At 52.6% G+C, this 27,841-nt stretch overlaps 13 protein-coding genes across 13 annotated transcripts; 5 read left to right on the forward strand and 8 right to left on the reverse strand.

Annotated features, from left to right (window-relative positions):
• Window positions 1-822: 822 nt before the first annotated feature.
• eif3h (Eukaryotic translation initiation factor 3 subunit H) lies at window positions 823-2,061 on the reverse strand (the record flags this gene model as incomplete). The annotated part of the gene is made up of 3 exons (XM_014685647.1): window positions 823-1,384; window positions 1,459-1,925; window positions 2,008-2,061. 3 exons carry the CDS (start codon window positions 2,059-2,061, stop codon window positions 823-825), a joined length of 1,083 nt encoding a protein of 360 aa, XP_014541133.1.
• Window positions 2,062-2,680: 619 nt separating this feature from the next.
• G6M90_00g085750 (uncharacterized protein) lies at window positions 2,681-3,394 on the reverse strand (the record flags this gene model as incomplete). The annotated part of the gene is made up of 2 exons (XM_014685648.1): window positions 2,681-2,891; window positions 2,955-3,394. 2 exons carry the CDS (start codon window positions 3,392-3,394, stop codon window positions 2,681-2,683), a joined length of 651 nt encoding a protein of 216 aa, XP_014541134.1.
• A 1,273-nt stretch (window positions 3,395-4,667) lies between these two features.
• On the reverse strand, window positions 4,668-5,762 carry DFG5_1 (Mannan endo-1,6-alpha-mannosidase DFG5; the record flags this gene model as incomplete). Its single annotated transcript, XM_014685649.2, has 1 exon — window positions 4,668-5,762. The coding sequence occupies one exon, from the start codon at window positions 5,760-5,762 to the stop codon at window positions 4,668-4,670; it is 1,095 nt and encodes a 364-aa protein (XP_014541135.2).
• Window positions 5,763-7,182: 1,420 nt separating this feature from the next.
• On the reverse strand, window positions 7,183-8,201 carry SAMC (S-adenosylmethionine mitochondrial carrier protein; the record flags this gene model as incomplete). Its single annotated transcript, XM_014685650.1, has 2 exons — window positions 7,183-8,136; window positions 8,187-8,201. 2 exons carry the CDS (start codon window positions 8,199-8,201, stop codon window positions 7,183-7,185), a joined length of 969 nt encoding a protein of 322 aa, XP_014541136.1.
• Window positions 8,202-8,653: 452 nt separating this feature from the next.
• Window positions 8,654-9,778, reverse strand: PTC7 (Protein phosphatase 2C 7; the record flags this gene model as incomplete). The annotated part of the gene is made up of 1 exon (XM_014685651.2): window positions 8,654-9,778. The coding sequence occupies one exon, from the start codon at window positions 9,776-9,778 to the stop codon at window positions 8,654-8,656; it is 1,125 nt and encodes a 374-aa protein (XP_014541137.2).
• Window positions 9,779-10,858: 1,080 nt separating this feature from the next.
• Window positions 10,859-11,851, forward strand: SDH2 (Succinate dehydrogenase [ubiquinone] iron-sulfur subunit; the record flags this gene model as incomplete). Its single annotated transcript, XM_014685652.1, has 3 exons — window positions 10,859-11,216; window positions 11,315-11,466; window positions 11,528-11,851. The coding sequence occupies 3 exons, from the start codon at window positions 10,859-10,861 to the stop codon at window positions 11,849-11,851; spliced, it is 834 nt and encodes a 277-aa protein (XP_014541138.1).
• Window positions 11,852-13,924: 2,073 nt separating this feature from the next.
• On the reverse strand, window positions 13,925-15,423 carry PALC (pH-response regulator protein palC; the record flags this gene model as incomplete). Its single annotated transcript, XM_014685653.1, has 2 exons — window positions 13,925-14,194; window positions 14,248-15,423. The coding sequence occupies 2 exons, from the start codon at window positions 15,421-15,423 to the stop codon at window positions 13,925-13,927; spliced, it is 1,446 nt and encodes a 481-aa protein (XP_014541139.1).
• Window positions 15,424-15,865: 442 nt separating this feature from the next.
• Window positions 15,866-17,693, forward strand: G6M90_00g085810 (uncharacterized protein; the record flags this gene model as incomplete). The annotated part of the gene is made up of 2 exons (XM_014685654.1): window positions 15,866-16,097; window positions 16,159-17,693. The coding sequence occupies 2 exons, from the start codon at window positions 15,866-15,868 to the stop codon at window positions 17,691-17,693; spliced, it is 1,767 nt and encodes a 588-aa protein (XP_014541140.1).
• A 2,168-nt stretch (window positions 17,694-19,861) lies between these two features.
• G6M90_00g085820 (uncharacterized protein) lies at window positions 19,862-20,861 on the forward strand (the record flags this gene model as incomplete). Its single annotated transcript, XM_014685655.1, has 3 exons — window positions 19,862-20,050; window positions 20,111-20,565; window positions 20,627-20,861. 3 exons carry the CDS (start codon window positions 19,862-19,864, stop codon window positions 20,859-20,861), a joined length of 879 nt encoding a protein of 292 aa, XP_014541141.1.
• Window positions 20,862-21,219: 358 nt separating this feature from the next.
• On the reverse strand, window positions 21,220-21,617 carry RLA2 (ribosomal protein P2; the record flags this gene model as incomplete). The annotated part of the gene is made up of 2 exons (XM_014685656.1): window positions 21,220-21,393; window positions 21,459-21,617. 2 exons carry the CDS (start codon window positions 21,615-21,617, stop codon window positions 21,220-21,222), a joined length of 333 nt encoding a protein of 110 aa, XP_014541142.1.
• A 971-nt stretch (window positions 21,618-22,588) lies between these two features.
• G6M90_00g085840 (uncharacterized protein) lies at window positions 22,589-23,747 on the forward strand (the record flags this gene model as incomplete). The annotated part of the gene is made up of 2 exons (XM_014685657.1): window positions 22,589-22,594; window positions 22,665-23,747. 2 exons carry the CDS (start codon window positions 22,589-22,591, stop codon window positions 23,745-23,747), a joined length of 1,089 nt encoding a protein of 362 aa, XP_014541143.1.
• A 584-nt stretch (window positions 23,748-24,331) lies between these two features.
• On the reverse strand, window positions 24,332-26,222 carry G6M90_00g085850 (uncharacterized protein; the record flags this gene model as incomplete). The annotated part of the gene is made up of 2 exons (XM_014685658.1): window positions 24,332-25,187; window positions 25,240-26,222. The coding sequence occupies 2 exons, from the start codon at window positions 26,220-26,222 to the stop codon at window positions 24,332-24,334; spliced, it is 1,839 nt and encodes a 612-aa protein (XP_014541144.1).
• A 759-nt stretch (window positions 26,223-26,981) lies between these two features.
• Window positions 26,982-27,823, forward strand: POLR3H (DNA-directed RNA polymerase III subunit RPC8; the record flags this gene model as incomplete). The annotated part of the gene is made up of 5 exons (XM_014685659.2): window positions 26,982-26,993; window positions 27,051-27,149; window positions 27,214-27,310; window positions 27,372-27,522; window positions 27,601-27,823. The coding sequence occupies 5 exons, from the start codon at window positions 26,982-26,984 to the stop codon at window positions 27,821-27,823; spliced, it is 582 nt and encodes a 193-aa protein (XP_014541145.2).
• Window positions 27,824-27,841: the final 18 nt, after the last annotated feature.

Here is a 27,841-nt window from a genome sequence, read left to right on the forward strand (position 1 = left end):
TTTAATATCTTTTTTCCCTCTGCATGCCAGGGCAATATTTCGGACAGGGCGGCGTATCTCGAGCGCTTGATTCTGCCGCTGCCCCAGCCGCCCACCTCCGCCGGAAGCAGTGCGCCAACATACTCCGAGCCTCCCCCTCGCAAACAGCAACGTTTCGGACATTTCGCGGCTCCGTCAAAGTCGTCCGAGTTCCACAACCCCAGGACAGCCATCCTACTACGTTGATGAAGACTTAGTCCGGCCCGGATACAACTCTTTGCACACTGTCACCTCCTGTGTGGTATTTTTCGGTTGCTAATTGTAGCGCATCGTAGCCCGGTCCTGAATTTGCTAACCGCTCGCTTGTCATTGAATTCTCAAGTGTCAGGAATGAGACTTTTGCCCCATTTGCATCTCTAACCGCCTTGACACAGTGGCTTGCAGCAACCTGGCCCCATAGCCTTCTGTCCGAAATGTTGATTCGATATCAGTGAGATGCATGCTCTGCCTGCTGACAGAGGCTGTTATAACAACCATGTCTTGACAGCCCATTGCCCTGCCGGGAACTTGGACATACATCATAACCGCATGCGAGAGCTGAGGCATCATTATGGGCGGCTGTATCGACGAGAACAGAAACTTGCATAAAAATAAAAATAAAACACCATATAAATGGTTCTCTTGTCGCTAAATCTAGACAAAGAAAACTTCATTACATTCCCACAGTATCCGGAACGCCGCTAAATGCTACCCGCCAAAAGGTGCCATTTGCTTCCCAATTGTCCTCCTCTACTCTTTCATATAGTCCCAACTTCATTTCCCTTTTGCCCTTTCCAATCACATTTACTGCGGCATCAGGTTCTCCCGTACGGCAAACATCTTGGTTGTCACGTTGGAGGTGAATCCATCCACTTGCTTGCTGTATTGCTCGACCTGCTTGGCGTTCAGCATACCCTCCAGTCGGCTCGGCTCCTGGGGCATCTTGAACAGTCGCTGCCACTCATCCTCGGGCAGAGGAGGCTGTTTGGCCACAGCACGCTGAGCATTCTCAGCCTTCCGCTTCGCCTGCCACTGCGAAATCTTGGCCTGCTCACGGGTGACTTGGCGTTGAAAGAACTGGAAGTTATTGAGGTCGGTGTAGTGGGACTCGATGCTCTCAAGGAGCAAGTCACACGTCTTCTCGAGGAAAGGATCAATGGAGAGGTCGAGGCTGTCGATAGAGGGATACAGGGGAGGTTTGACGGCGTCTCTCTTGAGGTCTGAAACTGAGTTGGGCTGCTCAATCTCCTCTTCGGCGGGAGGAGAAGGGATCTGGTGGAGGAACGAGGTGAGGAGGTGAGAGTTGTGCACGTTGATAGGCAGCTCAGCCAAAATATCGCGGAAAGTGAGCTTTGACTTTTGAAGGCTGTACTCGTAGATTAGTATTTTTGACCAGCAACACAATGTGGGGTTTTTGGGATTATCTGGTAATATCCATACCTCTCAGTTGTGAACTTGCCCTCCTTGTATGCAGCCATAAAGGTGCTGGTGAGACGGAATGCCCGCAGAGTCAGGTTCCCCTGAGAGCTCTTGCTAGTATCGTAGACAAGCGCGACGGTTCGGTCGTTGTCCTTTTGGTAGTGGTACTGGTTCTCGATGAAGCCCATGTTGACAAAGTTGCCCATGGTGGCACTGGTATACCATCCAACATTGTTGGCGTCGACATTCACCTCCTTCAAGTGTCGGATCATCTCATTCTGGTAGGCAATGTTGGCCTTCTGTCGGGGAGCAGCGGCTGCGATCTGGGAGGTATCGTTTTGGTGGCCCTCGGTTACAGCGCCTTCGACGGTAGGGAACTGGAAAGTGTTGGTGATCTCGAGAACACCATTTTGATCCATACCAACAATAGATCCTGTCGCAACAGTGGGAAACGTCGAGGAGCAGTGCTTGGCAATTTTCATGATCACCTGTTATTCCCTCGGAATCAGCAAGTCGTCCAGCATGCAGCATATGAGCGAGGTGGGGCTCGCTGGGAAATTTACAACTTACCAATGCCTCGACCTGGACGGTCTGGAAAGGCGCATCTTTCAAAGCGTCGCTCATCTTGTCCGATTTATCTGAAGACACGTGTCGAATGCCGTAGGTCACGAGCAGGAGCTATCGCGAGTATGCGGGCGGTTTAGATAATGGCGAGATCGCTTCGTGGATTGAATATCGAACTTTTCGCGTGTCCGATTTGTGGGCGTTGTGGGTTGGAAGCGGTGAAAGCCGGCAGAACATGGTGGGGGGCAGACTTGGGTAGAGTCAGCCTCGACAGTTCGGTGCAGCTGCTGTGCAAGCTTGTACTTTTCACGTCACTCGTTCAGGGCACCAACGAACTTACAAGCTGCGGCCATCAAATTGACATACGACATTAGCTGCAGATAAGTGCTGCCATCAGTTTCTGTTAACCATAGACGAATAGGATATCTCTTTCTATCAAATATACATCAATCAGTCAAGTTTCTCAGTACTGCAGTCGATGAAAGCGCAACCGTTACTCCATCCATGCTCACTACAGAATGCGCTGAAAATCATCGCAGACGCCCGCTATGTGCAATAAATCAACATCTCAATCGTGACGTCTGCTTGGCTAACTTCCAAGTTTTTCATTATCATCATTATGCACTGCCCTTTTCTTTGTTGCTGTTGCACCACTAACTAGGTGATGCAGCTTCCAACTTTACTCCCATTCGGTGATTTCCCAGCCGTCAACATTGTCGCGCACAGTCAAACGGTGCTGGTCAATCTTCCAGTAGGCGTAAAGAGAACGCGTGGCGCTAGCAGCCTTACGATGAGCCGGACCCCTCCCACCTTCTAAAGCATCTTCTCGGGATCTCCAGACACAGGTAGCCAGGTTTCGCAGTTCAGCATCAGGTGATCCAAACCAGTATCTATCTTCAAGTCAGCATTGGGACGATGAGAAACGGGTGGATTTCAGCGATCTGCAGACGCACTTGAGGAAGCCTCCGCTGGCAACAGCTTCGGCATGTGCAGCTTTATCCAGTTCACCAAGATGACTGTAATCCGTGCTGGGTTTGATCTGAGAACGAAAGGCGACGATATAGAATGATGTCTCTTTGAAACCCTTGCCGGAGTTTTGAACGAGCTGCTTCAGTTCGTCGAGAACCTCTGGCCAGTTGAACGACTCAGTGTACGGCGCAGTTGCATAGTCCTCACGAACAGCCTGGAGGCGTGCTAAGGCTAGCGAAATAAAGGCGTTTTCACTGTCGAGTGATTCCAAGTCTAGGAGATGTTCAGTGTCAACATAGGGAGACTGAACAATAAACCGTTGCCCAGTCAATGCATGGTTGCGAAGCGCAGAAATGGCGTCCTTCTCCTTGGTAAAACTAGGAACGTCAGCGGGCAGTGCAGCTTTCAGTCCTTGAGCAGCCATGTTGATGAGAGCGGGGTGTTTCAGCAGCGACTTTTACAACGGGATCGGCCTTAGGGGAGGAGTCAATAATGATGAAAGAATGACTACGCAGTTATGCCGAACGCTGGTAGAGGCTACTAAACGAATGGTCTACAAGGAAAGGGGAAAAAAGAGAGAGACATTGGGAAATGTGTGGGAAATACTCCTGCCATTTAAGCAAGACGGAAGGAGGGATAGCTGGCAGCAGCAACTGGCAGTACTAACATTTTCTGGGCACACACCGCTTTGGCATGGCAAATCCTCGTCAGAAATAACGACACGAGAAGCTAGGACTCAGTCATGTCAGCAAACCTCCCGGTGTCAACCCGCATGGCGCTGGGGCAAGGATTAACTTTGTATCAGCTGACCAGTCACCGTGGCTGATAGAGTCTCAGTACCGATGAGGACGTCGGAGTCGAATATTTCGCAATTCTCGGACTAGCAAAGCCAAGAAAATTGATCCGTGCCGGGTGGCTTGGCGGATCCCCCATGAAACTCGAGTCAAGTGGCTGTCAGTCACATTCGCCTTTTGGTGGAAACAGTCCTCCGGCCGACACCGGTGCGAACTGCCGTCGCCGTTGGATAACGATGAGCGACGGATACGGCGAACACACAATATCTTCTGTTACTCCTATCGAGTGCTCTTTACCTCGTCCAGCGATAACGGATCTAGGTTCGGCTACAGAATTCCGATCAAATACAAACGTCAAGCCCGGGGACCGGGTTCCTGCACGCTGGCGTGGCCGGCTCATTGCCCCAGGCCTAGTTAGTCGTTAGATTTCCGTCCTTGTGGGTCCTGCCGCCGGCACGACACTTGACCCTGGATCACACCACCGCACCATTTCACAACAGGCAATTGCATAAGCCACGCGAGAATCTAATAAGAGACACTAATAGAAACGTAAGTACTATCAACTGAAACAACGGACCATACAGATGTCCTTACGAGCGGTTCTAAATTTTTACAGTGCGTCATGCAGCATGAAATTCTCCGAGGCCTTCGCTCATCCTTCATCAATTCGCAAGGCTGACGCTGACCTCCCCCCTTGGGCATCTTCAGATTGCCACACGCTCTCTTCTGCACTCTTCTCTCCGGTCGGCAGTCTCCATGTTATCGCCATGACTCCAAACTCTGGACTCAGCTATACCCTCATATTCTCGAACGTGTGTCGATCGGACTCCATGAGAGCATGAATTAGTTTCAACACAGAAACGCCGAAATGATGTCAGTACATGCCGAGGGTCGATATGAGATCTAGGCAACTCGAACTGCCGCCACCAAGACATCCAGAGCACTCCCATGAGAGGCGCCATTGGCAGCAATGACAGGTCCTGTCCACGCAACGCCCATTTTGTTGGTGTCATCACGGTCTTTGTTCCATACTGAGTCAGCGTTCTTCAAGATGAAAGCCCTGATATCTCCATCTTTGAGAGCCTGATTCAAATATCCCAAGTTTCGGACGAAGACTCCCTTGAATTGCTTGCCGTCGAATCCGCAGGCCTCATTTTGCGTCTCGCATTTATCTATCTCGACCAGGATGCCGTCCTTATTGGAGAGCGCCTGAATGGCTGCCATAGCTAAAGTTCTGGCAGTGTCAAGGACGCCGGCGCCCAGTAGAGAGTCTCTCGAAAGTTCGGTCAACCCCCCCAATATTACACCTTGATTTACGGACCAAGTTTGTGAGCCATTGTTCTTGCAGTTTGAATCGAGACCGTCATTAATCAGATTCTGGCTATTAATCATACCGCTCTTCTGGAACCAGTGCCACTCATCTTTTGCAATCTGAGCGTACGTTCGGTTGGTAGGAATGCGATTAGCCAATGAAACAGCAACTGTAATATGAAGTTCGTTGGCAATTGCGTTAACATATTCGCGATCCTTGTTCCAAAAAATCCCGCCTTTGCAAGGAGTACCACGGCCGGTTTGCATAGTATTAAAAATGTCGGCCGCCGTCTCAAGATAGCTCGCATCTCTTGTTGCGTCATACGAGTGAATTAGCCCCAAGGCCCACCAGCCTTCGTCATCGTAAAACTGGTTAACGAAACCAGGGAACTTTTTGGGGGCATTTTTTACTGTGTTGCCTATGGTGTTGGCGATGCCCAGTGACTTTGCGGCGCCAGGCTGCAAGACGGCAAAGTCAGCGAGGGTTGTGAGGGCATTGGCACTTTGCCACCAAGCATCATCCCACAAACCGGTGTCTTGCTTGTACCAGTTACTGTTGAGAGCCTTGATGGCAGTGGATGCTTCCCGGGTATACTGTGCCTTGGTAGCAGACTGCACTTCTTTGGCGAAGAAGGAAGAAGCGAGGGCTAGGTACGAGGCTAAGCCTGTGATTGAACACTTTGACATCATGTGGAAAGGTGGAAGGCTGGATCTCAGAATATATGGAACTTGAGAAGGAGGATAACGATACAAAAAGCTTCACAAATTTAGACGAGCGAAGTTGCGGTTCGAATGAAGCGTGTGGCAGCTATATAGATGGCCTCTCGACTACAGCATCTCTAGTCAACACAGATCAGCGATGCTGTCTCGAACTATGCTTTGTTCTGTTTCAAAATGCGAAGCTGTACATCGAGGCCACGCTAAGGAGAGATAGATGGAAGACAAAATGGATCGACTCAAACCGACCATGACTGTGCCGGCCAATACTACCATTCCCTGTCAAAACCAAGCTACGATGCAAACAAAGCGCCCATCCATGACATACGTAAAAATTATACCCCATAGTGAGGGATGGATACCTTGGACCTTTGTTTGATTGACCACACTTGCGGGACTGTTGACGCTGAGAGATTCATGATATATGACAGAGCTCGAGGGCTCAGACTAAGCGCCACAACCCCAAGGGCGGCTTCTCGGAAATAGGACATTTTGAAGGCATCATCGAGGATTTAGCTAGGCGGTTGGGCGGCTCAATTTGAGTCATGGGTAGTTGGACGATCTCAACCGCCCTTGCGATCAGTTGTCAGTAGGCTTCGGCCGGTTCATGCTGATCGTCGAGGGCGATCAGCACGGATGTCTTAGTTGAGCCTGGCTTCAGTCTCAACTCACGGACACGTATGACGAGCATGACGAATAACAAGAACGAATTGATATGGGTATGTCTGAGTACCTACAACCCCTCCTTGGGTCCAAAGTTTAATAACATAGCATAGTTGTGTTGTAATCTGTCGCCTGTATACTGCTTTGCAGAAGTCAGACAAGAATAACAAAGAATAACGTTACTGGCTCTGGAAACCGGAAACAAAGAGCAACTTGCATAAGGCGCTACTCCGTTGTTTCAAGTGCAACAAAGAGCCTTAAGCAAAAACACCGCCAAGTTACTTTGCGGGGCAGCCACCTGAAAGCTTGAGCCAACTTTAGAAACTAATACACGATAATGGTCCCATTTCGAATTGCCGGAGTTCTCGAGATCTGGTCCATCCATCATGTGAATCCCTTGGCACATTGGCATCTTGACCCTGTCACATGGAGCCTTCCGACCTATTTAGCCTCTTCTGCAATACCTCTAGGTGCCTCGAATACAGCTACGAGCCCAATGCTCACATATCGACTGACATCCTGGTGCAGACACATGGTGCGATGTGATTCGAGCCACTTCAACACTGAGTAGCGTCAGGGTAACATCGCTAATCTCTCAACTTGTCTTGTATACTTCCCTTTGGCGGGTGCTCTTCCAACGTCTACGGGAGCATGAGTAGAAGTGGCATATGGCTGGGGTGTTTTCTCGCCCCATTATCTGTAACTCCAAGTCACAATTGTCCAACCATCACAACGCCGCCAAATCATCGCCATCCATGCCGCTCTTTCTCCGCCGCAACCACAGCTTGACACCATCATACGCCCCCAAGTACAACGAACTCCCCAACGCCGTCCACCCGGAACGGAACAGCGCGCCGCGAAAGAAACCCACGAGCCCTCGCTCGTTGTAGATCTGCCTCGTCACCGTCCACGAGGCCACTCCCCCATTCTTCCCTCCACCCTCACCGCTCCGACAACCCGGCCTCGCCGCCGTGAGCATCATCCTCGTCTTCACAACATCACTCGGCGTGGTGACCCATGCCGCAACAGACCCGGCGGCCCCCGCACTCGCACCCGCGATCAAACCCGTCTCCAGAACCCCCCTCTCCTGGCTGCCTCGCTGACGTCTCCTCTCCCAAGCCCACGAGCGCAGGTGCTCGAAAATCGGAAACTGCAGCGCTGTAAATGGCAAGTTGCGCGCTACAAGCGCCGTGTACCCCGTGAACAGCCTTCTCGGTGCGTTGCCAGCGGCAAGCTGCCTCCAGGCCTGAAGGGACGTGGACGTGCGTGACTTGGTACGGTCCTCACGGAGAATTTGGGCGTTTTGCTTGATGACTTCTGCGGGGGCAAGCACCAGACACGATGCCAGTTCGGCGGTCGCCGAGGCGGATGCATGGACGAGGGATTGATGCAGGGGCAGGTTACCGATGACAGCTTTGGCCTTTTCGTACGTTGAGAAGAAGAGACCGGCTGCAAAGGTAAGTATGTGTGTTCGATGAGGGTGAGCGTGGATTGGGGCAATACCTGCCGGGAGTGTGGCCAGGACCACGCTCCCTATCCCTTGGTACAAGCCCCTGGGGGCCAGTGCTTTCCGACTGGAAGTCCCATATGCTGAGAGGTAGTCTTGGCTTTGGTACCGGGTCTTGAGGGTGTCAAGCGGATAAACGAGGACGTCGACGGTGAATGCGGCGACGGCGCCGGCCTGCAGGCGTTAGATTGTGTGTATTGAGTCGGTAGAGTTGGGACGCGTACGGCGTATATTTCCATTATACCATGGCTTTCCTGCTGCAAAATACGTCGTAGCTGTCTCTATGCACGTGCGATATGTCTATTCACGGTGGTTAAGCGCCGTGAGGTGGTGAGTTCAGGTGGTGTTGATGATGGTCGATATATGACATCATCAACTTGCAGGACCACACAACACCAGACTACAATCGATATAAGACGACGAGACGTCTCCAAATAGTCATTACCATCAATCAATATATGCATGCTAATACCTATGCCCGACACACGCTCACATCGCATACTGCCCCAAAGTCCCATGCGAGTCTCCGCCGAACCATACATTAACCAAGCTAAATGTTGCTTTGCGCATTCCTCTATAATAGTTCTATGCCATGCCCAAATCCAGACCAAACCAAGTAAAGGAAACAAAGGATACACATTCATTTTCTTTTGTAAAAGAAAAAAAAACCAAATGCAATCCTTCGGCATAATCATAGCTTGCTTCGAGATCCGCTGTTGTCCTCTGAGACAACAACCACCACAGCACAAATGTCATCGACTTTGCCGCCGCGCCACTGTTCATGTGGGTAATATTTCTGCACTTCCTTTGCAAACGGCCCGTCGACCTTGGTGTTGATACTAGCCGTCTTCGCGGCGCCAACTATTTCTGTGGCAAGTAGACTCTGCAAGGTAACGGTTCTAGGGGGCTTGCCGTTGGGCTCAGCCTCGGCGAGGCTCGCGGGCCTCGTTAGTGAATCGATGGAGTCGGCGACGCGGACTCCGCCGGAGGGGGTCATTTGCCAGGCGCCGCTGGAGACCATGACGCGGCTGGCGATTTTGAGAATGTCGTGGTTGAAGAGGTTATCTAGAACGCCGTCGGTAGCAAACATGAGCACGTCGCCGTGGCGGACGTAGTGCTGGGAAACGTCTGCGTCGCGAGGCAAATCGCTTAATTGCGCGCCGCCAAAGGCCGCCATTCGTGCAGCGACGCTTGGTGGGATGAGGGATAACTGAAACGGGGTGTTGAATGCGTGGGTTTGCGGTTCTGAGTAGGCGTTTACGGCGTTGAGACGAAGTTGTAGGAACCCCGAGTCGCCCAGGTTGGCTACGTCCAGCGTTCCGTCTGGGGCTGCTATTCCGACGCAGGCCGTACTACCTCCAGCCTGTAATGAGCGGTCGTTGCACACGGCGTCGTATCCATGTTGCATGAGTCTCCTCGCTGTCAACGGCGGGCTGTTCGCCGGATCGTGCTCGTATGCCGATGCGGCCATGTAGTCGCAGAAGCCATGCGAGAAGTCGGCCGGGTCGACGCCCGAATCCACCCAGCCGCCGACGCCGTCTGCGATACCGAAAGCTACGGATCCAGAGTCGTTGATGCGGCTGACGAAGAAGGCGTCGTGGCCCGAGTCTGGCCGGGAGGAGCGCCGCCGGTGACGGGGCGGTTGGATTCGGTTGTATGGGTTGAAGTGGAAGACGTGGGTCGATGGGTCGTAAGGTCGGTCTTTGCCGATGAAGGAGGCGGCGATGTGGTATGAGAATCGGGGGGACGTTGGGAACGATGCTGAGGATGTTGAGTATGGCGATTTTCGCGGAGCGTCTGGTGTTGGCTGGCGCATGGCTAGCGCGTAGGTGTGCGTTGTATAAGTAAGAGGAGAGACTGGCAAACCGCAGACAGCGTCAGCTCGGTTCATCTTTATCGAAGAAAATACCATAAAACACGAGAAAAGCACATTCGGTTGCCGTTACCTCTAAGTGATGCCCGCCATGGTGTTGCGGTCGCAACCCTGGCGCTCAATGCAGCCATCTGGGTTGGGTAAGAAGATTTTTGACGCACAAGTGTTTGGCGTGGGAATGCGCGACGGCGTAGCCCTTGGAACAACAAGGATATGCTCGTGCGATTGCCCAGCTGCCTGCAAGCACTTAGATGAGAAGAACCGCCATGATGGGTCTGGTGAGAATTTGCATCGACGTCGCGCGCGCAGGGGCTAGGAAAATCTGGGGAGGCGAGATATCAACTGTCTGGTTGAAGTGGTCTTGTCTGGCTGGTCGATTGATAATTGATTGCGTCGGCGCTGTAACTTGGTTGGAAAGCCCTGGGGGCCAGGGATTACAGGTGGCTGCTGTCATGGGATAGGGAACCGCTTGGGGGGTTACAGGCCTCCTTCCTGACATCACCAGGCGATTGCCTGCACGTGGCGTCAGTCGGTCGACCCCCCATCGAGCATGCCGTGCAACCTTGCGAGTTCGTAGTGGGGCCCAATTGCAGACTTGCCTTACCTAATGCCACTTCCCCGGAACCCCGGACCCCAAGACCTACCGTGGGTGCTGTGGCCATGAAATTTGTTACCCGCCTTTCACCCGGCGGTCACAAGCCTCTTCCCGGCTTTCTCCTTCTTAGCCGAATTGACAATGTCGCGGCCCTGATTGGCCGCCGGATACTTTACGGTCCAGCGTCCCAGTAGCCGAGGATGGCTACTAGTACTTTCGACTCCCAATTTCATGGGCGAACACACACCAACATTCTACGTCTCTGTCCAGCTCCAACGGCGCGATACGAGCGGCGGAAATCCGGAATCGTTGGTGCCAATTGAACAAGTCCGTCCCAATTTCAGCAGCGGTTGTCGCTTCAACTCTCTTCTCTGCTCTCTGCTCTCTTCTCTCGTCGCTCGCCGACTTGCCTTTTCCACGTCGCGAAAATGGCTGCTCTCCGCTCTACTTCTTCCCGAATCCTTGGCTCGTCCATCAGGACAGCCATGCGCCCTGGCGCTGTCTTCACACGCTCAATGGCATCTGTCAGCGAGGCCCCTCATGAGAAGGCTCCGAACATGAAGACATTCCAGATCTACCGATGGAATCCCGACACCCCTACCGAAAAGCCTCGAATGCAGTCCTATACCATTGACTTGAACAAGACTGGACCCATGATCCTGGACGCCCTCGTCCGTATCAAGAACGAGCTCGACCCTACTTTGACCTTCCGAAGAAGTTGCCGTGAGGGGATCTGCGGTAGCTGTGCCATGAACATTAACGGCCAGAACACCTTGGCCTGCTTGTGTATGTATTGCCACATCATGTGCTGCACTCATAATATCCCAGACTTGTCTCAGCTTGTGCAGGAGGCAGACATAATGAAGCTGACCACCATTGTACAGGCCGAATTCCCGCCGAGAGCTCTAGCGACGTCAAGCTGTATCCACTGCCTCACACCTACGTCGTCAAGGACCTCGTCCCCGATTTGACCTACTTCTACAAGCAGTACAAGTCTATCAAGCCTTATCTGCAGCGCGACACTCCTGCTCCTGACGTAGGTTGAATTTCTCGGCAGCCGTGGGGGAAAAGAATTGGTTTGGCTAACGATTTCCCAGGGCAAGGAATACCGCCAGAGCAAGGAGGACCGAAAGAAGCTGGACGGTCTGTACGAATGCATTCTCTGTGCCTGCTGCTCAACATCCTGCCCTTCATACTGGTGGAACTCAGAGGAATATCTCGGACCTGCTATTCTGCTCCAATCTTACCGATGGCTGGCCGACTCCCGCGACGAGCGCAGTGCCGAGCGTCGTGCCAACCTGGAGAACAACATGAGCCTGTACCGCTGCCACACCATCCTCAACTGCACCCGTGCCTGCCCCAAGGGCCTGAACCCCGGCAAGGCTATCGCCGAGATCAAGAAACAGATGGCATTCGCGTAAGCGGTGCGAAGGTTTCTTCTTGAATGGATATGAATTGGTGGAGGCTTCATTTATTTTCACTTTGTCAAGGTGTCTAGGGCTGTTCCGGCGGAATCAAAACGGTCGTAGATGTGGCGGTATAAGGAGGGGATAAACATAGCCCCTGTGTACAAGCATGAGTAGTGTACGTCTATGTCGATAGGCAGCAGCAACTTGGAGAATTTTTTTTTTCGTGTTCATATAACCAGCACGTCTTTTTTTGCCCTACGAGCCTCGCCGTCCTTGGTCTGCAGTCTCGGCAGACAAGCGTCCCAGATGTATCGAGTGAGCTGTTGGTAGCACATTTGATTGTTTTAAGCGACGTGTATATGTCAAGTGTTGCCGCCAATAGCCACATCCATGTTGACAGAAAAAGGCCAAAAATATGCCCACGCACTAGGTACTTCCTCAGAGGCACCTGAGGAGGTGACGGTGTGGCAACAGACGAGGTCGCTTCAACGCCGTATGCTCCCGATGTCGTTCTCAACTCCCGCGCAGGTGGCAATGAGTCTGACACGATATTGCAGTAAAAGACAAGATTATCTGGTGGATGTACAAAATCTGGCATCGAAACGCTTCTTGTTGCTGACGGCTTGTGCAATACAATCTAGCTGGTTCATCGAAATATCGCGCGATGAGAGAGGAAACCGTCGCCGACAAAGAAGCACGCGCGCGCAGTGGAACATGTCTACAAAGGTGCGATCATCACCGTGCAGGACGTAGGGTCGAAGAGTTGTTTCCGTCCCTATATGTATGCTTGCCGCCGCTTCGGGACCGCTTTATCGACTGGGCAACCGGCGCGTCTTGTTTGATCACCCTTTGATAAGAAATAGTCGGGACTCGGGTTGCTGGTTCACGTGCTACAACGTGGTATGTATGTCGAGATTGGAAGCTATGGATGGCATGAATATGGACATGTCATCGATTGAACCCACCCACCTTGGAAAGTGACAATTGGAAAGGACAGATTTGTTAGCTACCTTAGGTAGGTAGATAAGTTCGCTAGCCAGCTTCTACATTAAGCTTACAAGCTACTTAGTAGGTTGAGCGGCCTAGACACGAGGCCCAGATAATGAATCACTCGTTGGCATAGCACCATTTAGTTATGTGATGATTCTTAGGTTTTTGCGGCGCGTGTAGCCAGTTTGATGCTCATGTTGGTCCGGGGAGTCTGATAGTAGATTCGCCCCTGGGAGATATATAAGTCTGGTCGATCCTGCACTTTGTGCCAGGCACCCCATTTTCTGATGCATTTGTGTGCTACTACAAAATTTGATTTGACCACACAAGATGAAGTTTACATGCACTCTAGGGCTTTTGGCCCTGGGAGGCGTTGTTGCCGCGTCTCCCCATGCAGAGAGTCCTCAACGACGGTGTAACACGGTATGTATTGAAGGGGTCAACGGTTGTGGACAGATGTGGGCAAAGTAAGAATTCTCCTTCTCTTTTCTTCGTTTGTCCCAAATAAGAGCATTTATATGTTGTTGGGTTATCACACATTTCGTTCTTCCTGTTCCTGCTATTTACTCAACTTGGCTGACCAAATGAAGGTGTTATGACCCATGCAATCAGCAACCGCCTGTCGGTCCAAAATGCACGACAACTCGAAGAACTAGCGCGTCCACAACTCATACGTCCAAGACTCGCACGTCCAAACCTCACATGCCCAAAACTCACATGTCCATTCCTTCCGCGCAGCCTACTGCCGGGATGTAGATGACTGCAAGACTCTGACTATTTGCGCCGATGCCGAAAATAAATGTGGCGTGCGGTACGGGGGCGGGCAGATGTTATTAAGACGGTTGTTTCCCAGCTTAGCAGTCTAGGTGTGCCCCCGATTATCGGCCTCGACTATTATCAAACCTCGTCCAAGCTTGATGAGGACCTCAAGTGCGCCTGTTCGGGTGGCGGCTACAACTGATGCTTAGGATGGTGTGTGGATGACGGGTTGGTGAGAGGAGTAGTGGTGGCAACACACGAAGGGTTGAACCGTGCCAGGATAGTTAGATGATGATTAGTGAATCGAGTAAGGTGAAGTTAGCCCTGATATTATGGCTAATAGTATGCGTTCCCGCTGCCGCTGCGATTCACGCCATAATCTGCTGATGTCCCTGGGAACGCGCCAGCCGGTGCGGACGGTCCCTTGGCGTCATCATCCGAGCTCATATCACCGAGATCATCTTCTCTGTCGGGCAATGACCGCATGGCTTCCAAAACATCTCGATCCAGCGTAGGCGGTTGATATGATTTGACGGTATGGATCTCTCGGCCAGACGGCATTTTGGGCAGGAGAGTGCTGACTGGCGGGATGGCCTTGGTGTTCATCTAGGGAACGTGTTAGCTCGCGAATAATGATAAGATTTCTGTGGCATACTGACAGTGTCATTGATCTTGTTCCACTTTTCGTCAAGCAACTCAATGATCCTCGCCTCCTCAAGCCTACCTGCATCCGAACCCCAATCCGTCTCCCTTTCCACACGACGATCCTCCCGCTTTTCACTTATATCCTTCTTCAACCGGCTCAGACTGAAGCCCTTTTTCGCCTCCTTGGCCTCGATACCTAATTCCTGCAAACCAACCCGCAGCCAGCCAATGCCTTCGGCGGTCTGCCCACCTAGGTCGGCGTCGATGCCGAAAAATCGGCAGGCCTTTGCTCTACTTGTGCGACGCAGGTCCTCCAGGTATTTCAGAAGCACTGGGTTCACCTTGCTGGAGCCAGAGCCGGCAGATTGTAGCAGTGAGGAGGCCTTGGCTGCATGGTCAGACGCGGCGAGACAAAGGCGAGCAAAAAGATGGGCTCGCACTTTGGGAATATCGGGGGCCTTGAACATCCACTCCTTATCCGTTTTGTTACGGTCCTGGGCTACCGCTGCCGGATACGGATCATCTTTGAGCACGGCTAGCAGTGTCGCTTCTGCCAGAGCTAGCGACGACAGCGCCCCCGCGGTAGTAGGCGCAACATCTGCGCATGGTGCCGTGCTGGAGATTTGCTCGCTCCGTAACGAGAGGTAGTCGTAGATTGACGCGGCGTCAAGTAGGTGCTTTGTAGCCGCAGTGATGGCAGTTGTCCTCTCTTTGGTGCCCAAGAAACTCGTCGTGGTCATGTACAACGGCTGCAACGTCGACCTGGCTGTCAAGGTATACGCATATGCCAGCGAAGACAAGACAAAAAATATTTCATACTCCAACGAGGTGATCTTTACACGGGGTCTTTCTCTACCGGGGACAATGTCGCCGGACAATGTTGGCCTCCAGCTGATGGATGGCGCCGTCTTCAAGACAACGCTTATGACCTCACCACCGTCCAAGCACTGTGAGCTCACACCGGCGTCCACGGCGAGCAGATACGGCAGATAGCCGTCGATGCTGGAGATGACGGCGGCTAGACTTCGAATGCGTGTATTCGGCGGCGATCGTTTGTGCTTCTTCAGGGCATCTCTCACGACCCCTCGTTGGCCACTGGCGGTCAATGGCAGCGAGGGGTGTGAATCACAGCTGAAACATGAGGAGAAAGAGAATGAGGATGTCGTGGGGAGAACAAAGGGAAAGGGCATTTTGGGCGAGGCAGATTTATGGAGGGCGCCTCTGCCGGTGGTTAACGAGGCTCAGAAATTCGGACAACATCGAGAGCGAAGGCGAGGCAAAGGGTCTCCTATTGGCGTGGTGGGAATGCAAAGTCTTGGCCTCTCAGGATTGATGCGAGTTGCACCGTTTCTGGGGGAGCAGCTCGCACTATGCGCACTACGTCGTTCGTCGTCCGGAGCTTGAGCTGCTTCTAGAAGCACCGGACATTTTGCTGCTGTGTGCGGCGCGCATTGAACAGCTTGACCAGAGGACCGGATCCAACCAGGCATTTGAAGACCAGCAAGGCACGAGCTCCACCCACATCAATCATCCATGAAGCCACATTCATCGTGCTCCGACCACCACCCCTTCTCCAGATGAGCATCACGAGTGCCGTCCCTCATTGACCCCGTCTGCGCCGTCGCCGTCACCATGGCAGGGGCAAGTCCTTCACCTCACAAGCCCAGGCGCAAGCTCAAGCAGGGCAATGGCAGCGACAAGCCTGCCCGGGCGAGACCTGAAGCTTTGGTTCGAGCGCCGTCCTTCCCCCTGGCGGCGTTTATGTGGCCGGCCCGGACGTCGTCTACACAATGGGAGGTGTTGCCGGTGATTTTGATGGTAGTTGGCTTGTTTCGATGGGCCGCAGGACTCTGGGGGTATTCTGGTGAGCTGACGCAATGCAAACTACATGGTTGAACCCGCGTGGTGCGAGACTAACTGCGCAGGCTTCCAACGCCCTCCCATGTTCGGTGACTACGAAGCGCAACGACACTGGATGGAGGTGACGGCTCACCTTCCCATCTCACAGTGGTATTTCCACGACCTGCAATGGTGGGGGCTCGATTATCCGCCTCTTACGGCATACCACAGCTGGCTCATGGGCAAGATTGGGTGCTTGATTGAGCCTGCTTGGTTCGCACTCTTTACCTCTCGAGGCTCCGATGACCCAACCCTCAAGATTTTCATGAGGGCAACCGTCATCATCTCCGAATATCTTATTTATATCCCCGCCGCTGTCGTCTTTGCTCGACGATACAGCAGACTGAGTGGCGTGGCTACCTGGACCAGTTCCGTCGCCCTTGTTGCTATTTTAATGCAGCCCGCCACGATCCTCGTTGACCATGTCCACTTTCAATACAATACAGTTATGCTGGGTCTTGTTCTCGCCAGCATTAACAGCATGTTGGCCGAAAGATACAAATGGGCCGCCGTCTTTTTTGTGGCCGCGCTTGGCTTCAAACAAATGGCCCTTTATTATGCCTTCTCCGTGTTTGCCTACCTCTTGGGCAAATGTGTCCAGCCAAGAATCAACATAATGCGACTCACTGGCATTGGTCTGGTTACGATTGCCTCATTTGCAGTTCTGGTCCTGCCCCTGGTTATCGGCACACTGTACGATAGGCACCGAGGAATCGACTCATGGCCTGATGTGGACGGACCGCCGCCACCGCTTCCACTGTTCCCTTTTGTTGCCCAATATCTTGATACCCGCTCTGCTCTTTATGCTATAATAGAGCAAATGATTCAGATGGTCCACCGTATCTTCCCCTTCTCCAGAGGATTGTTCGAGGACAAAGTAGCCAATTTCTGGTGCGCTATGAATGTCGTCGTTAAACTTCGCAATCTCCCCACCGACCTGTTGCAGAAGGCTGCTCTCGGTGCCACGCTCCTGTCCATTATCCCACCGAATCTGGTCCTCTTTATCCGGCCAGATAAGAAGCTGCTGCCGTTGGCGTTTGCTGCCACTGCCTGGGGTTTTTTCTTGTTCAGCTACCAAGTCCATGAGAAGAGTGTCCTCCTTCCTTTGATGCCAATGACTCTGCTGCTGGCTGGAAAACAGGGACTCAACGGCGACACGCGATCATGGGTTGGGTTCGCCAACCTTCTCGGGGCTTGGACGATGTTCCCATTGCTCAGCAGGGTAGATCTAGCCGTGCCATATACTGTTTTGACGCTGTTATGGGCATACCTAGTCGGACTGCCCCCGACATGCTGGACCGCTCCGTTCATGGAGGCCGGGCCTGCGCCCAAGCAGTGGGCAGTTGCTATTATTCATTCTTGCTTCTATATATTCATGGGCGTTTGGCATGTCGTCAACGCCATTGTGCCCCCGCCCGCTGATAAACCGGATCTATGGGTGGTGGCCAATGTCGGTGTCGGTTGCGCCGGTTTTATGCTGTGTTACTTGTGGTGTTTCTGGAAGTTGCTGGTAGACAGTGGCCTTGTGGCATGGCAGTCGCCAAAGACGAAGACGCAATGAATTCGTTGTACTATGAATATCATATAGAGGATAGAGCAGGTGACATATAGACACTTGCAATAAAATTCGGTTGGTAGCCATTGCGTGGCAAATTATGCCGAAAGACTCTTGAGATGCTAATAATGTGTTGAACAGAATACTACACACTAACTTGTCTTATGGGGTACACAGCTTCGACCCTAACACTTTCGTCCCGTCAAGTGTTGGTTGCGATTCTCTTTCAAACTCCAGCGTGTACGCACAACTTGGCCTATCCGAGAACCTGCAACCAAAGGCTCCGCAAGTAACAGTGATTCACAGGATGTGATATTTTAAATCGCCTAGTTTTCCGCCGCATAAGGCAAATCCAGCCGCTACAACAGTATAGCCGAGTGTGCAAACACTCTGTCTCGTCCGCGATCCAGGCTAATCGCCCAAGTTGCTTCGCTTCGAGTCCCAGCATGTCAAACTTGATGGCGCAGGCACGAGGGCCACGCTCGGATCGAATAATCTTCTTTGTCTGCAATCCCTCAAGGGCCTCGGAAAATAATCTACACTCGCCTCGCCAAACAAAGAAGCTCGACGACCAACATGACCACATGAAGACGGCGGCTTCACCTACAACGAGTTTCCTTCCCACGCCTAGACATGCTCCCATTTCGCACTTCCCAGACTTGTCTCGTGGGGATCCCCGCCTCTTTCTTTTTATTGCTTCTCGTTTCGGGCAATTAATTAGTATCCCTGCAACTGCTCCCACGGGTTTCCCCCGTAACCGGGCTGTCGGCTCGGGGGCCCCTGGGTGATCTGGGCGCGGCAAGATAAAGTGCTCGCAGCTTTGGCGGCTGTCTGGACGAGGTGGGACGCGGCATTGTTTTCCCATACAGAGGCGTCGAGGGATAGAAGCCCAAATTCCTGTATTTTTAGGGACGCATGTCCACAGTGGCGGCGGATGAGGCACGTCCAACCTCAGCCTTGGCTTCGGCTCCAGCGACGTTTGGGAACGTGAGCCTTTGCGTTTCCTGTTGCCAGATTGTCTAGAACCCCCTTCCCGTGGGTGGCAATGTGTTTGCCTAGATTGAAGATGTGAGGATTGTTCCACAGCAGGCCTTTGTTGCTGGTTGCAGGATGAAACATTTGATCTTGGCGATCCGCCCCGGGGGCCGAGAGAGTTCGTGGAGGTTTGAGCATGGGGGTTGAGACGATTCGGAGCGTGGCCGGCGTAATAGCAGCGGGATGCGGCACTATGTCGTTTGTTGGTTCGCCATGTCCAGCGTGCAGGCTTGTCCGTGGTGGTGTGACGAAACGGAAGACGAGGCTGTCGTGGAATATACAGCCTACGGTGATATCAAATACTCGTAGACAGGGCACCTCCGTGGCCACGAGGCTGTCCGTATACTTGCGCGCGTCTGGTCATGTCGCCCATCACCGTCCCCCTCCTGCCTGTTCCTGAGACCCCGTATCACGATCCCATCAACACCAGACATTGTCCCGCGGCGCAATTCATCCCAGCCCCCTCGTCTCGAATGGGGCCTCGAAAACCCCCATCCGGCAATCTCACGATCCATGGAGCCGTGGCTGCAATGCAATGCAAAGCCCACTTCCCTTCCCCCCGGGTCCCTCTCCACGCGGTTCATGCCATGCACCGGTCCCGCTTGCGCATATGTACGTACGTACGTATGTATCCGTCCTGGCTGAACAAGCGCCCACGCGGGAATTAAGACGCCTCGAAACGAGGCTAGTCGACTTGCCGTTTCCGGCTTTGTTGCTGGCTGCTGGTCTGAGCTTCCTCACGACTAGGGCCCGTAACAAAGGGAAGAAGGCTGATGAGTTGCCTCCCCCACGGCACTGGTTCCTGGCGACCGTTGGGAAGGGCTTCATATGCATGTACTTGGGGACTCTGAAACCAATCAAAGGTGTGAAACTGCGCGTTGACCATGTGGATTTCTCCTCTCTCTGGGAATCTGGATGCCTCGAGGAAGACCAGGGGAGGGGGATGGTGGATTAAGCGAGAGAGCGTTGAGGTTATATAAGTCCAAGTCTGCTTTGCTGCCAACACGATGGCGGTTCTGGATTCCGCGTCGAGAGTGTAGCTTTGTGCGTTTTTCTCTTCTGTTAATTACCTTCAGCAAGTCTCATTTTTTCAAAACCCATACCCAGGTCGCTTATAGTTGGCGCTGGCGCGGAGCAACATGGCGGCTTTTACTTTACTCGTGCAGTTGCTGCTCTCCATTGCTGTGCTGGGAGATGCGGCCCATGCGAATGGATTGTCTACAAGTGACCATTCTGTATCACATACAAGCCTGCTACCTTTAATATCTTCATTGCCGGCTTCAGAAACAACATACGATGTTGTGCCACGCAGAATACTAGAGAACGAGGTGAGATACTTGGATCCCTGAGAGTCTCGGGCCTGTTACTAACCGCTCAAGTATATACAGATTCGAGACGCGGCCGGGTCTCTGACAACGCCTGCACTGCTGCCAAGGCACACGAGCATGCGCATGGTAGGCACCGCCGCAAACGCCTGGTTCAACCCGCAGAGTGAGAGAAAAGACTCGTATGGCGGGATTTGCTTGGTGGTCATCGCCGTGGGAGTGGCAGCATCCGTAGTGGTTCTGGTAGTTGCGTCGGTGGCAGTTTTCTGCATCAGGTGCAAGCGTTGCACGACAAACGTCTTGTCAGCCGTGGAGGAACAGAAATGGCCCAAGTCCACAATGGTGTACGAGGCGTATCCCCCTTGGCTGCTCAAGATACCCAAGCAGCCTGAGCAGCCGCAAGTCCCGGTACTGCAACGGGGGCAGTCTTGGACGTCGACGAGCACCATGGCAAACAGCCAAAACGATGCCGTCTCCCCAATGGACCCCCAGACATGGGACGGCGCTCAGCACACTTGGTATGTTATGTCCCGGTGAATTGTCGATATTGGTGTTCCCAGTCACTGACATGCTTTACAGCCAGGTTTCGCCTACAGCCACGTACATGTCTCCTGTGGGATATCCGACAATGCAGGGCCATCAAGGCGCTCCGCAGTGGCAGCCGCCCGCAGAATTACCCACGACGCCAGATCCTGGAAATACGCCGCTGCCGAGTTATCCTGCTACCATGGCAGATGCTCATTTGCCGCCGAGATTTTCGTGGACAGGAGAGGAGGAGGCGTCTTATCGGCCGTCATCGTGGATGAAGCGGTAGCGGAGAGTCTTGATTGTATTTTTATTTCCATTGCATCTAATTTGTTGCATTAGCGAGGCGTTGGGATTCATCTGGCACGGTACCTTAATATTGGGGGAAAGGGGGGCAGAATGTAATCATCATCACATAGGTTTCATCACATGCATCGAAATAGGGAAATAATTTCAGAAAATTGCCAGTCGTAAATTCCATGGACCGAGGTCTATCACGCCCGTGTTATAAAAACCGCACGCCAGCCCAATCCACGGGCCCAATCCCCCTACGCCAGAGACATTGAAGAACCGTGGCACTCCCCGACCTGAACTTTTCCGAAATTCGTGCGACGTCGTAACCCTGCAGGCTTGTCCGCAGAAACCGCTTAGTCGAAGAGACCGAAGCCCATGTCCTCATCGGACTCCTCCTTCTCCTCCTCCTTTTCCTCGGCCTTCTCCTCGGCAGCAGCACCACCGGCGGCAGCGCCACCAGCAGCGGCGGCACCGCCAGCACCGCCAGAGGGAACGGAAGCAAGCTTCTCGGAACCGGCAGCAATGAGCTGTGGAAATGGTTAGTATAACATGGCTAAACTGGGTGCCAGGGCATATAAGAATTGGTTCATACCTCGGAGACGTCCTTGCCCTCAAGCTCGGAGAGGAGAGTCTTCAGGCGGTCATCGTCAGCCTCAATACCGACGGCGGAGAGGACGTTCTTAATGTCCTTGGCCGAAGGAGAGTTGTTGCCAGCGAGGCCGAGGAGGAGGTAAGCGGCGAGGTGCTTCATTTTGAATGTGGTGACTATTATAGAAAACTTGTCAGACTTTGAGCTCGACTTTCAAGCAATATGTGATTACCGCGAGGGGAGCAATGCGCCAGAATTGATAATGGACTCGTGCTATATTGGGACGGTTTGGACTCACAGGTTAAGTGTCAAAGAAACACGAGAAATCAATCAATTTAACCGCAAGTTGGGCGGAGACTGAAGCCTTCGAGTTCGGTGAGGTTATGGTTGGAGTTGAACAAGTTGAAAGGTTGGCGGAGCCGCACAAAAGTGGCATGCCAATTTTGCAAACCTGTGGGCGACAAAAACGTGATTAGCGAGGAAATTCTTAGGGCGAACTTGGATTGATGTGGGGGCGCCGATAGCGGTACGTACCTGACTGGCCAAAACCCATGATGGGCATGTTTCTCACCAGCCACATTTTCATCTTGCTCCACACCGCCACAGACATCCCGATCTCCTCACAAAGAGTCAGGCATCACGTGCCCGATTATCGTCCGAGAATTGTGGCGTATTTTATTCGCCTTTTTTTTTTGCCCCCAAGCGCATTGTCATGGAGCGTGCTGCTGCAGCTCTCTGCCAGCGCATCTTCCTTTTTGTTTGCTTCTCCTTTTCCTGTAGTGTGGCTTATCGAAGCTTGCACCGACATCCTCCCCTTTTCTGAATCTTTCTCTACTGCAGCAGTGCGTCGCCGTTTTTGAAACCCGAACTTTGCCAACCCCTCGCATTCGTTTGGTTTACTAAGAAAGGTTGATTCACCCAACAGCTGGCTTAACGAGATTAGACTTGTTGGCTCCCGCCACATCTTCCATGCCTCGCGTTACATAAATACCAACGCTTGCCTGCTGCGGGAGAGAAGGCAAGAGAGCAGAGGGACACATAATATCATCACATTCAAGTCTCTTACGACAGAGGCCAGGTTATCATCTACTGGCTCGTGTCCACCTGGGAGAACTTCCGGTAAGGCAGCTACAATGCCGGTAGGCTCCACCCCATCCAAGATGTTCTCGATTTCTCATGGGACAGCTCAGCTGACATTTCAAAATATAGATCGGAGACTTGTTAGCCCAAATCAGCGGCGGCAAGTCGACTGCCGCGTCCGGCCCAGGACTCAAAAGGACCGACTCGATTCCGAGTAAACGCAAACCTAATGACGATCTGCGTGGAGATGGCTCAAAGACATCACGTGTGATGGCCTCGTCTGGTGGTGTTGGTCAGACATCAAGGTCGTCTGGTGACAGGTCGAACCTTCAACAGCCGTATACTGGAAGTGCAAGGCCGGGAAACACGCCTGGCAGCAAAGTGGCCGGTTCGGCATCCAAGCCACCCAAGTCCACGAAACCGGGTCTTCCAAGTCGACCTGCGCCATCACCTGCGGCCGCCGCACCCAAAGCACCGCCGAAGAAGGGATCATTTGCCGAGATTTTGGCCCGTGGACAACGGGCTCAAGCTACCATGGGGCAAGTGGGCAAGATCCAACACAAGAAGGTCGAGAAGGGCGCTATCAAGAAGGCTCGGGACGAACCACCCCCCGCGACGTCCTCCAAGGGACGAAACGTGGGTGGATACGTCGGAACATCAAAGCCTGGTCAGCGCAATGGCGTCAACGGCCACAAACGGCCGCCAGGTCGTCCGATAGACACCCGTCCGGGCGCCGGTGCCCGTGTCCCTGCAGCTCGTGGCAAAGCGGCCGCTGCTGCTGCAGCAGAGGAAGAGGCAGCCAAGAAGGTCAAGAAGGCAGCCCAAGCCACGACAGGTTACACAGGAACGGCGAGGCCGAAGCCAGGAAATCCAGCCCGGAAGAAAGATGTACCTCGCGGTGGAGCGTTGCTCAACGCCACCCGACACAGCACTTCCAAGAACTCGTATGAAGACGATTACGACGAGGAGCTAGACGATTTCATCGAGTACGACGATGAGGAAGACGAAGGGGGTCCTCGGTACGACTACGACTCGGAAGGTTCCTCCGATATGGAAGCCGGCCTAGATGAACTCGACAAGGAAGAACGCCGCGCCGAGTTCATCGGACGCAGGGAGGACCAAGATGAAGAGCGTCTAGAGAAGACTCTCAAAGCAGCCAAGGAAGATCGGAAACGTAAAGCCCTCGAGGCACTTCGCGCAAGGAGACGGTAGGTTCGGACGATGGAGCAATGTGATATTTCCGCAGGATATCAAAGTGCTTTCTTTGTTTATTCACAACTAGGAAGTGTGAAAGTTGGAAGTTGGACAAGATGGCGTTTCAGATGGGCCTTTGCAACGTCTTTGGTGGCATAGTCATTAGCGACGGAGTTTTGTATAATTTCTCAGTTTGTTATCCATCATCACTTTAAGCTAGCATTCATGAGGGCTGATATCAGAGCGGTTGGATTAAGATAGTAGAATGACAACATTTGACAAGTCATGGCTCCTATCCTCGTGTGTCTGCTTCAGAAGAACAAAACTGCACCTTTGGCACGAGATTTCATCCACTGACTGAAGTTGGGCGTCCAAATTAAGAGTGTCTACTACTACCCGTTGGCAACTTAGTGGCCCGTCCCCTTAGTCGCTGACTTGTATAGGGATATACGTACATACATGAGCGTATGCATGTATGTACATGGGTACATCCATATTGCAGTTGCTATAATCAGGATCCACGTAAAACCACCGAGAAACTCTACAGACATGACAGAAATACCATTAACACACTTTGGTTATCAAATAATACATAATCTACATCAAGGTAGATCGTCCGTCTTGGACTTCTCACCATTCGAACTACCGTACGGTTGTAAAAGCCAACCTTCATAGTGCTTCACCCCTGGATCGCTGGCACTGTCAGCACTAGGGAGAGTTGCAGGCTGAGGGTTATTTTGACGTGGCGTAGTTTCTCTCTTGGCAGGTGGAGGGGGCAAAGAGGCTGGAGCAGCAGGAAGTAGACTTGACCGAGACGTCGCAGGCACTGGCGCCACGTTGGTCTGGGTGCCGTCCTTATCATTGTCCAGCCCCGTCTCTTCCTCCCGGGTTCCCTCTTTCTCATCGGCTCCATTAGATGTAGATGCCATGATACCCATTTGTCGCAGGTAATTGATGGATTGAAGAACGGCTAGGTCCTCCTGGTCCTTGTCATTCAGAATCAAACGTTGCTGAATGGTCAGGCGGCCATTATTGGCCTCACGCTCCTTGATCGCTGCTTCCCTAACCTCAGGATCGTGAACGAAACGGCACTTGCCTTTCTTCCCACATGTACCGCCAGTGGAGTAATACTTGCAATGACGGCTTATATCCGCCTTCTTGGCAGAAGGGGGTGGTTGTGCGGTCTGTACTCGAGAAGACATAACTTCTGGCTTCTCGTCGTCCGAGTCATCAGATGGGTCCCTCATCTCATCTCCTTCGTCCCCTTGCTCTCGCTTTCGCTTGATGGAGAACTCAACCTTACGGAGCTGCTTCCTCAGCTTGTCCGCCTGCTTTTCGAGTTCTGCCGTCTTGGCTTGGTCCTTTTGCGCCAACTCGGCAGCTTTCTTTGCCTCCATTCGCGCTTTTGTAGGATAATTCCTCCGTCGTTCAGCCAAGAACGCAGCAACGTCACTAATTCTGTTCGACTGTTAGTACATGATGAAAACAGCAGGATGGTAGTTTGACTTACTGAAGGGTTTCTGCACCAATCAAATCTGTGAGGATCTTCTCCTCACCCTCATCATCTTCGGTTTCTGATTCTACTCCTGGAGTTAGGCCGAGAGTGTTCACCTTACGTTTCTTCTTCTTTCCAACCGAGGGAGTATCTGTCTTAGGCTTATTACTGTCACTGTTGTGCTGCTTGCCAGTGCGGTTTTTATTGTAGTGATTGGATTGATGACCACTGCGGCCGCGGAAGCCATCTTTATTCCCGCCGCCTCGGCCTCTCCTTGGGTGATGGCCGGGATATGGAAACGGCGATAGAGGAACACGAGGAGCACGGGGATTATGAGGGTATGACTGGTCATATGGCACTACAGCCGGTGGTAAAGGATCATGCAGGTACCCATGACGAACATGTTCCGTCCCGGGCGGCTTTGGGCCTCCACGATCGCCATACCCTCCACGTCCGCGACTGTTGGGGTAATGTGAGGGCTGAGGAGGACCCTGTGGACTCCAATGCGAAGGAGTTTGAACTGGGTGGACCTGATATGGCTGCCCATATGGTTGTGTGGAGGCATATGATGGCGGTTGCGCATGCTGGGAAGTTGTTGGATATGCTTGAGGGCCATAACCTGGGTGGTAGTTGGAAGTAGACAAGGGTGCAGGGGCATGGGGATGTGTGCCGTGAGGTGCATGAGCGGCATGTTCACCAGGCCACTGTGGCGGATAAGGCGGATGAGGCGGATAACTGCCTACAGGAGCATGTGCGCCGCTGTAGGAGGCCTGATGATGTGGTGGATAGGGTTGACGCGAATATTCGAACGGAGCCTGAGAAGGTCCATGATGGTCTCGAGAACGGGGATACTGGCCGCCGCGACCCCGAGAACCTTGAAATCCCCCGCCTCCCCTATTTGGACCTTTGTGAGGATATGAAACGCTCGGATGCGACGAGTAACCGGAACTTGACGGTGGAGGAGGCGGAGGAGGCGGACCGTAGCCGTAACCAGACATGACGACTGGATCGGTTGGAGTAGCTGCAGCTTGCGGCGCTACCGACAGAACACTTGTCTGTATATCAGTATTGAACGGAGGGTTCAAGCAATTGCATCGCAAGGGTTCCGATACGAGATCAAGTAGGGTATCTGTGTCGTTGATATTCGAACCACCGCTTGGAGTAATGAAGAGCGCGTAGACGGTCCAATCTTGGAAGAAGAGGTACGCAACCGCAAATCTAAAGACTCCAACAAAGACACAAAGACTCTAAGATGAACCCGAACTAGACAAAAAAGCAAGAATGCAAGTATAAACTGAAAAGTAGACTAGTTGGAAAGAAAGGGTGGAAGAAAAGAGTAAAGAGTAACCAGGTGGCAAGATGTCGAGGCGGTCAGAGGTTGAGCGCCGCGACAAGATGGAATCGACAAGAAGATGGACAAGTCAAGCCTCGTGCCTGAACTTTCAGAACTGTTTCGCTATTGGGGCTGGTACGGCCTGCATAGTGGGTCCCGAGTCTTGGTGCATGCCATACACACGCAGCAGGCGGTGAGGCTGGGGTCTGGGAGTTGCATGGCAGAATACAATCTCTCAATTTTGGCGTATCCATGACCTGATTGGCTGGGCGCAAACGAGTTTCTGTACCACGACCAGACTTGTCAAATAATTGAACAGACTGTGTGGACTGCCGGTGGACAGAGGCATTCTCTATTGCATATGCTATATAGCTGAGAATCCGCTTCTGTTCGCGGCCGGAGCCTGAAGCACAAGTCCGTGACAATGTTCATCCTGGTAAGCCATTGTCCCTCGATGCGACACCCTACACCATTACTAACCCGTCTTATGAAGACCAAAATCTCAGACCTGGTGCAAATTGCTCCAGAGGACTTTTCAAAACACAGCATAGTCGCCATTGAAGATAACATTAATGCCAAATATGCCAACAAGGTACACTCTTGCTCACAATCCCACCTCGACTCAGAAAGCGAAAATGCCAACTTAGCTATTGTAGGTCATTCAGAAGATTGGACTGTGTATCTGTCTGTACGATATCCTCTGGTCCTCCGAAGGCTTGATAGGTCACGGGACGGGACTAGTCAACGTCAATGGTATGGGAAAACTTGCCACTCATCGCGTCTATCAAGGGTCCGCTGACGAAATCAAAACCAGTTGAGTTCCGCATGGTGGTGTTTCGTCCGTTCAAGGGCGAAGTCATGCTCGGCAGGATACGGAGCTCTACGCCAGCGGGCATTAACTTGAGGACGGATTTCTTTGACGACATTTTCATTCCCTTTGAGGAGCTGCCACAGGGTGCGGAGTAGTAAGTGCCTCCTGCGACGGCTGATGATGCTTTGGGGCTAGTAAGCGGCATAGAATGGTTTCACTGACCGGCCGACAGTAATCATAGTGAGCAGCTTTGGATCTGGAACCTTGAAGACGATAGGCTATTTTACGATAATCACGAAATGGTTCGTTTTCAAGTCATTGACGAGGAGTGGCATGACCAGACGCCGGCCGGACCAACGCAAGGGGAAGAAACCCCAGCCAAGACGCCTTATAGGATCAAGGGCAGCATGGCTCGTGAAGGTCTTGGTGCGTGTCTGTGGTGGGATGGCGCATGATAGGTTCACGGAGTGCAC

Source organism: Metarhizium brunneum, chromosome 5, assembly GCF_013426205.1.
Source record: "Metarhizium brunneum chromosome 5, complete sequence".
NCBI lineage: Eukaryota > Fungi > Ascomycota > Sordariomycetes > Hypocreales > Clavicipitaceae > Metarhizium > Metarhizium brunneum.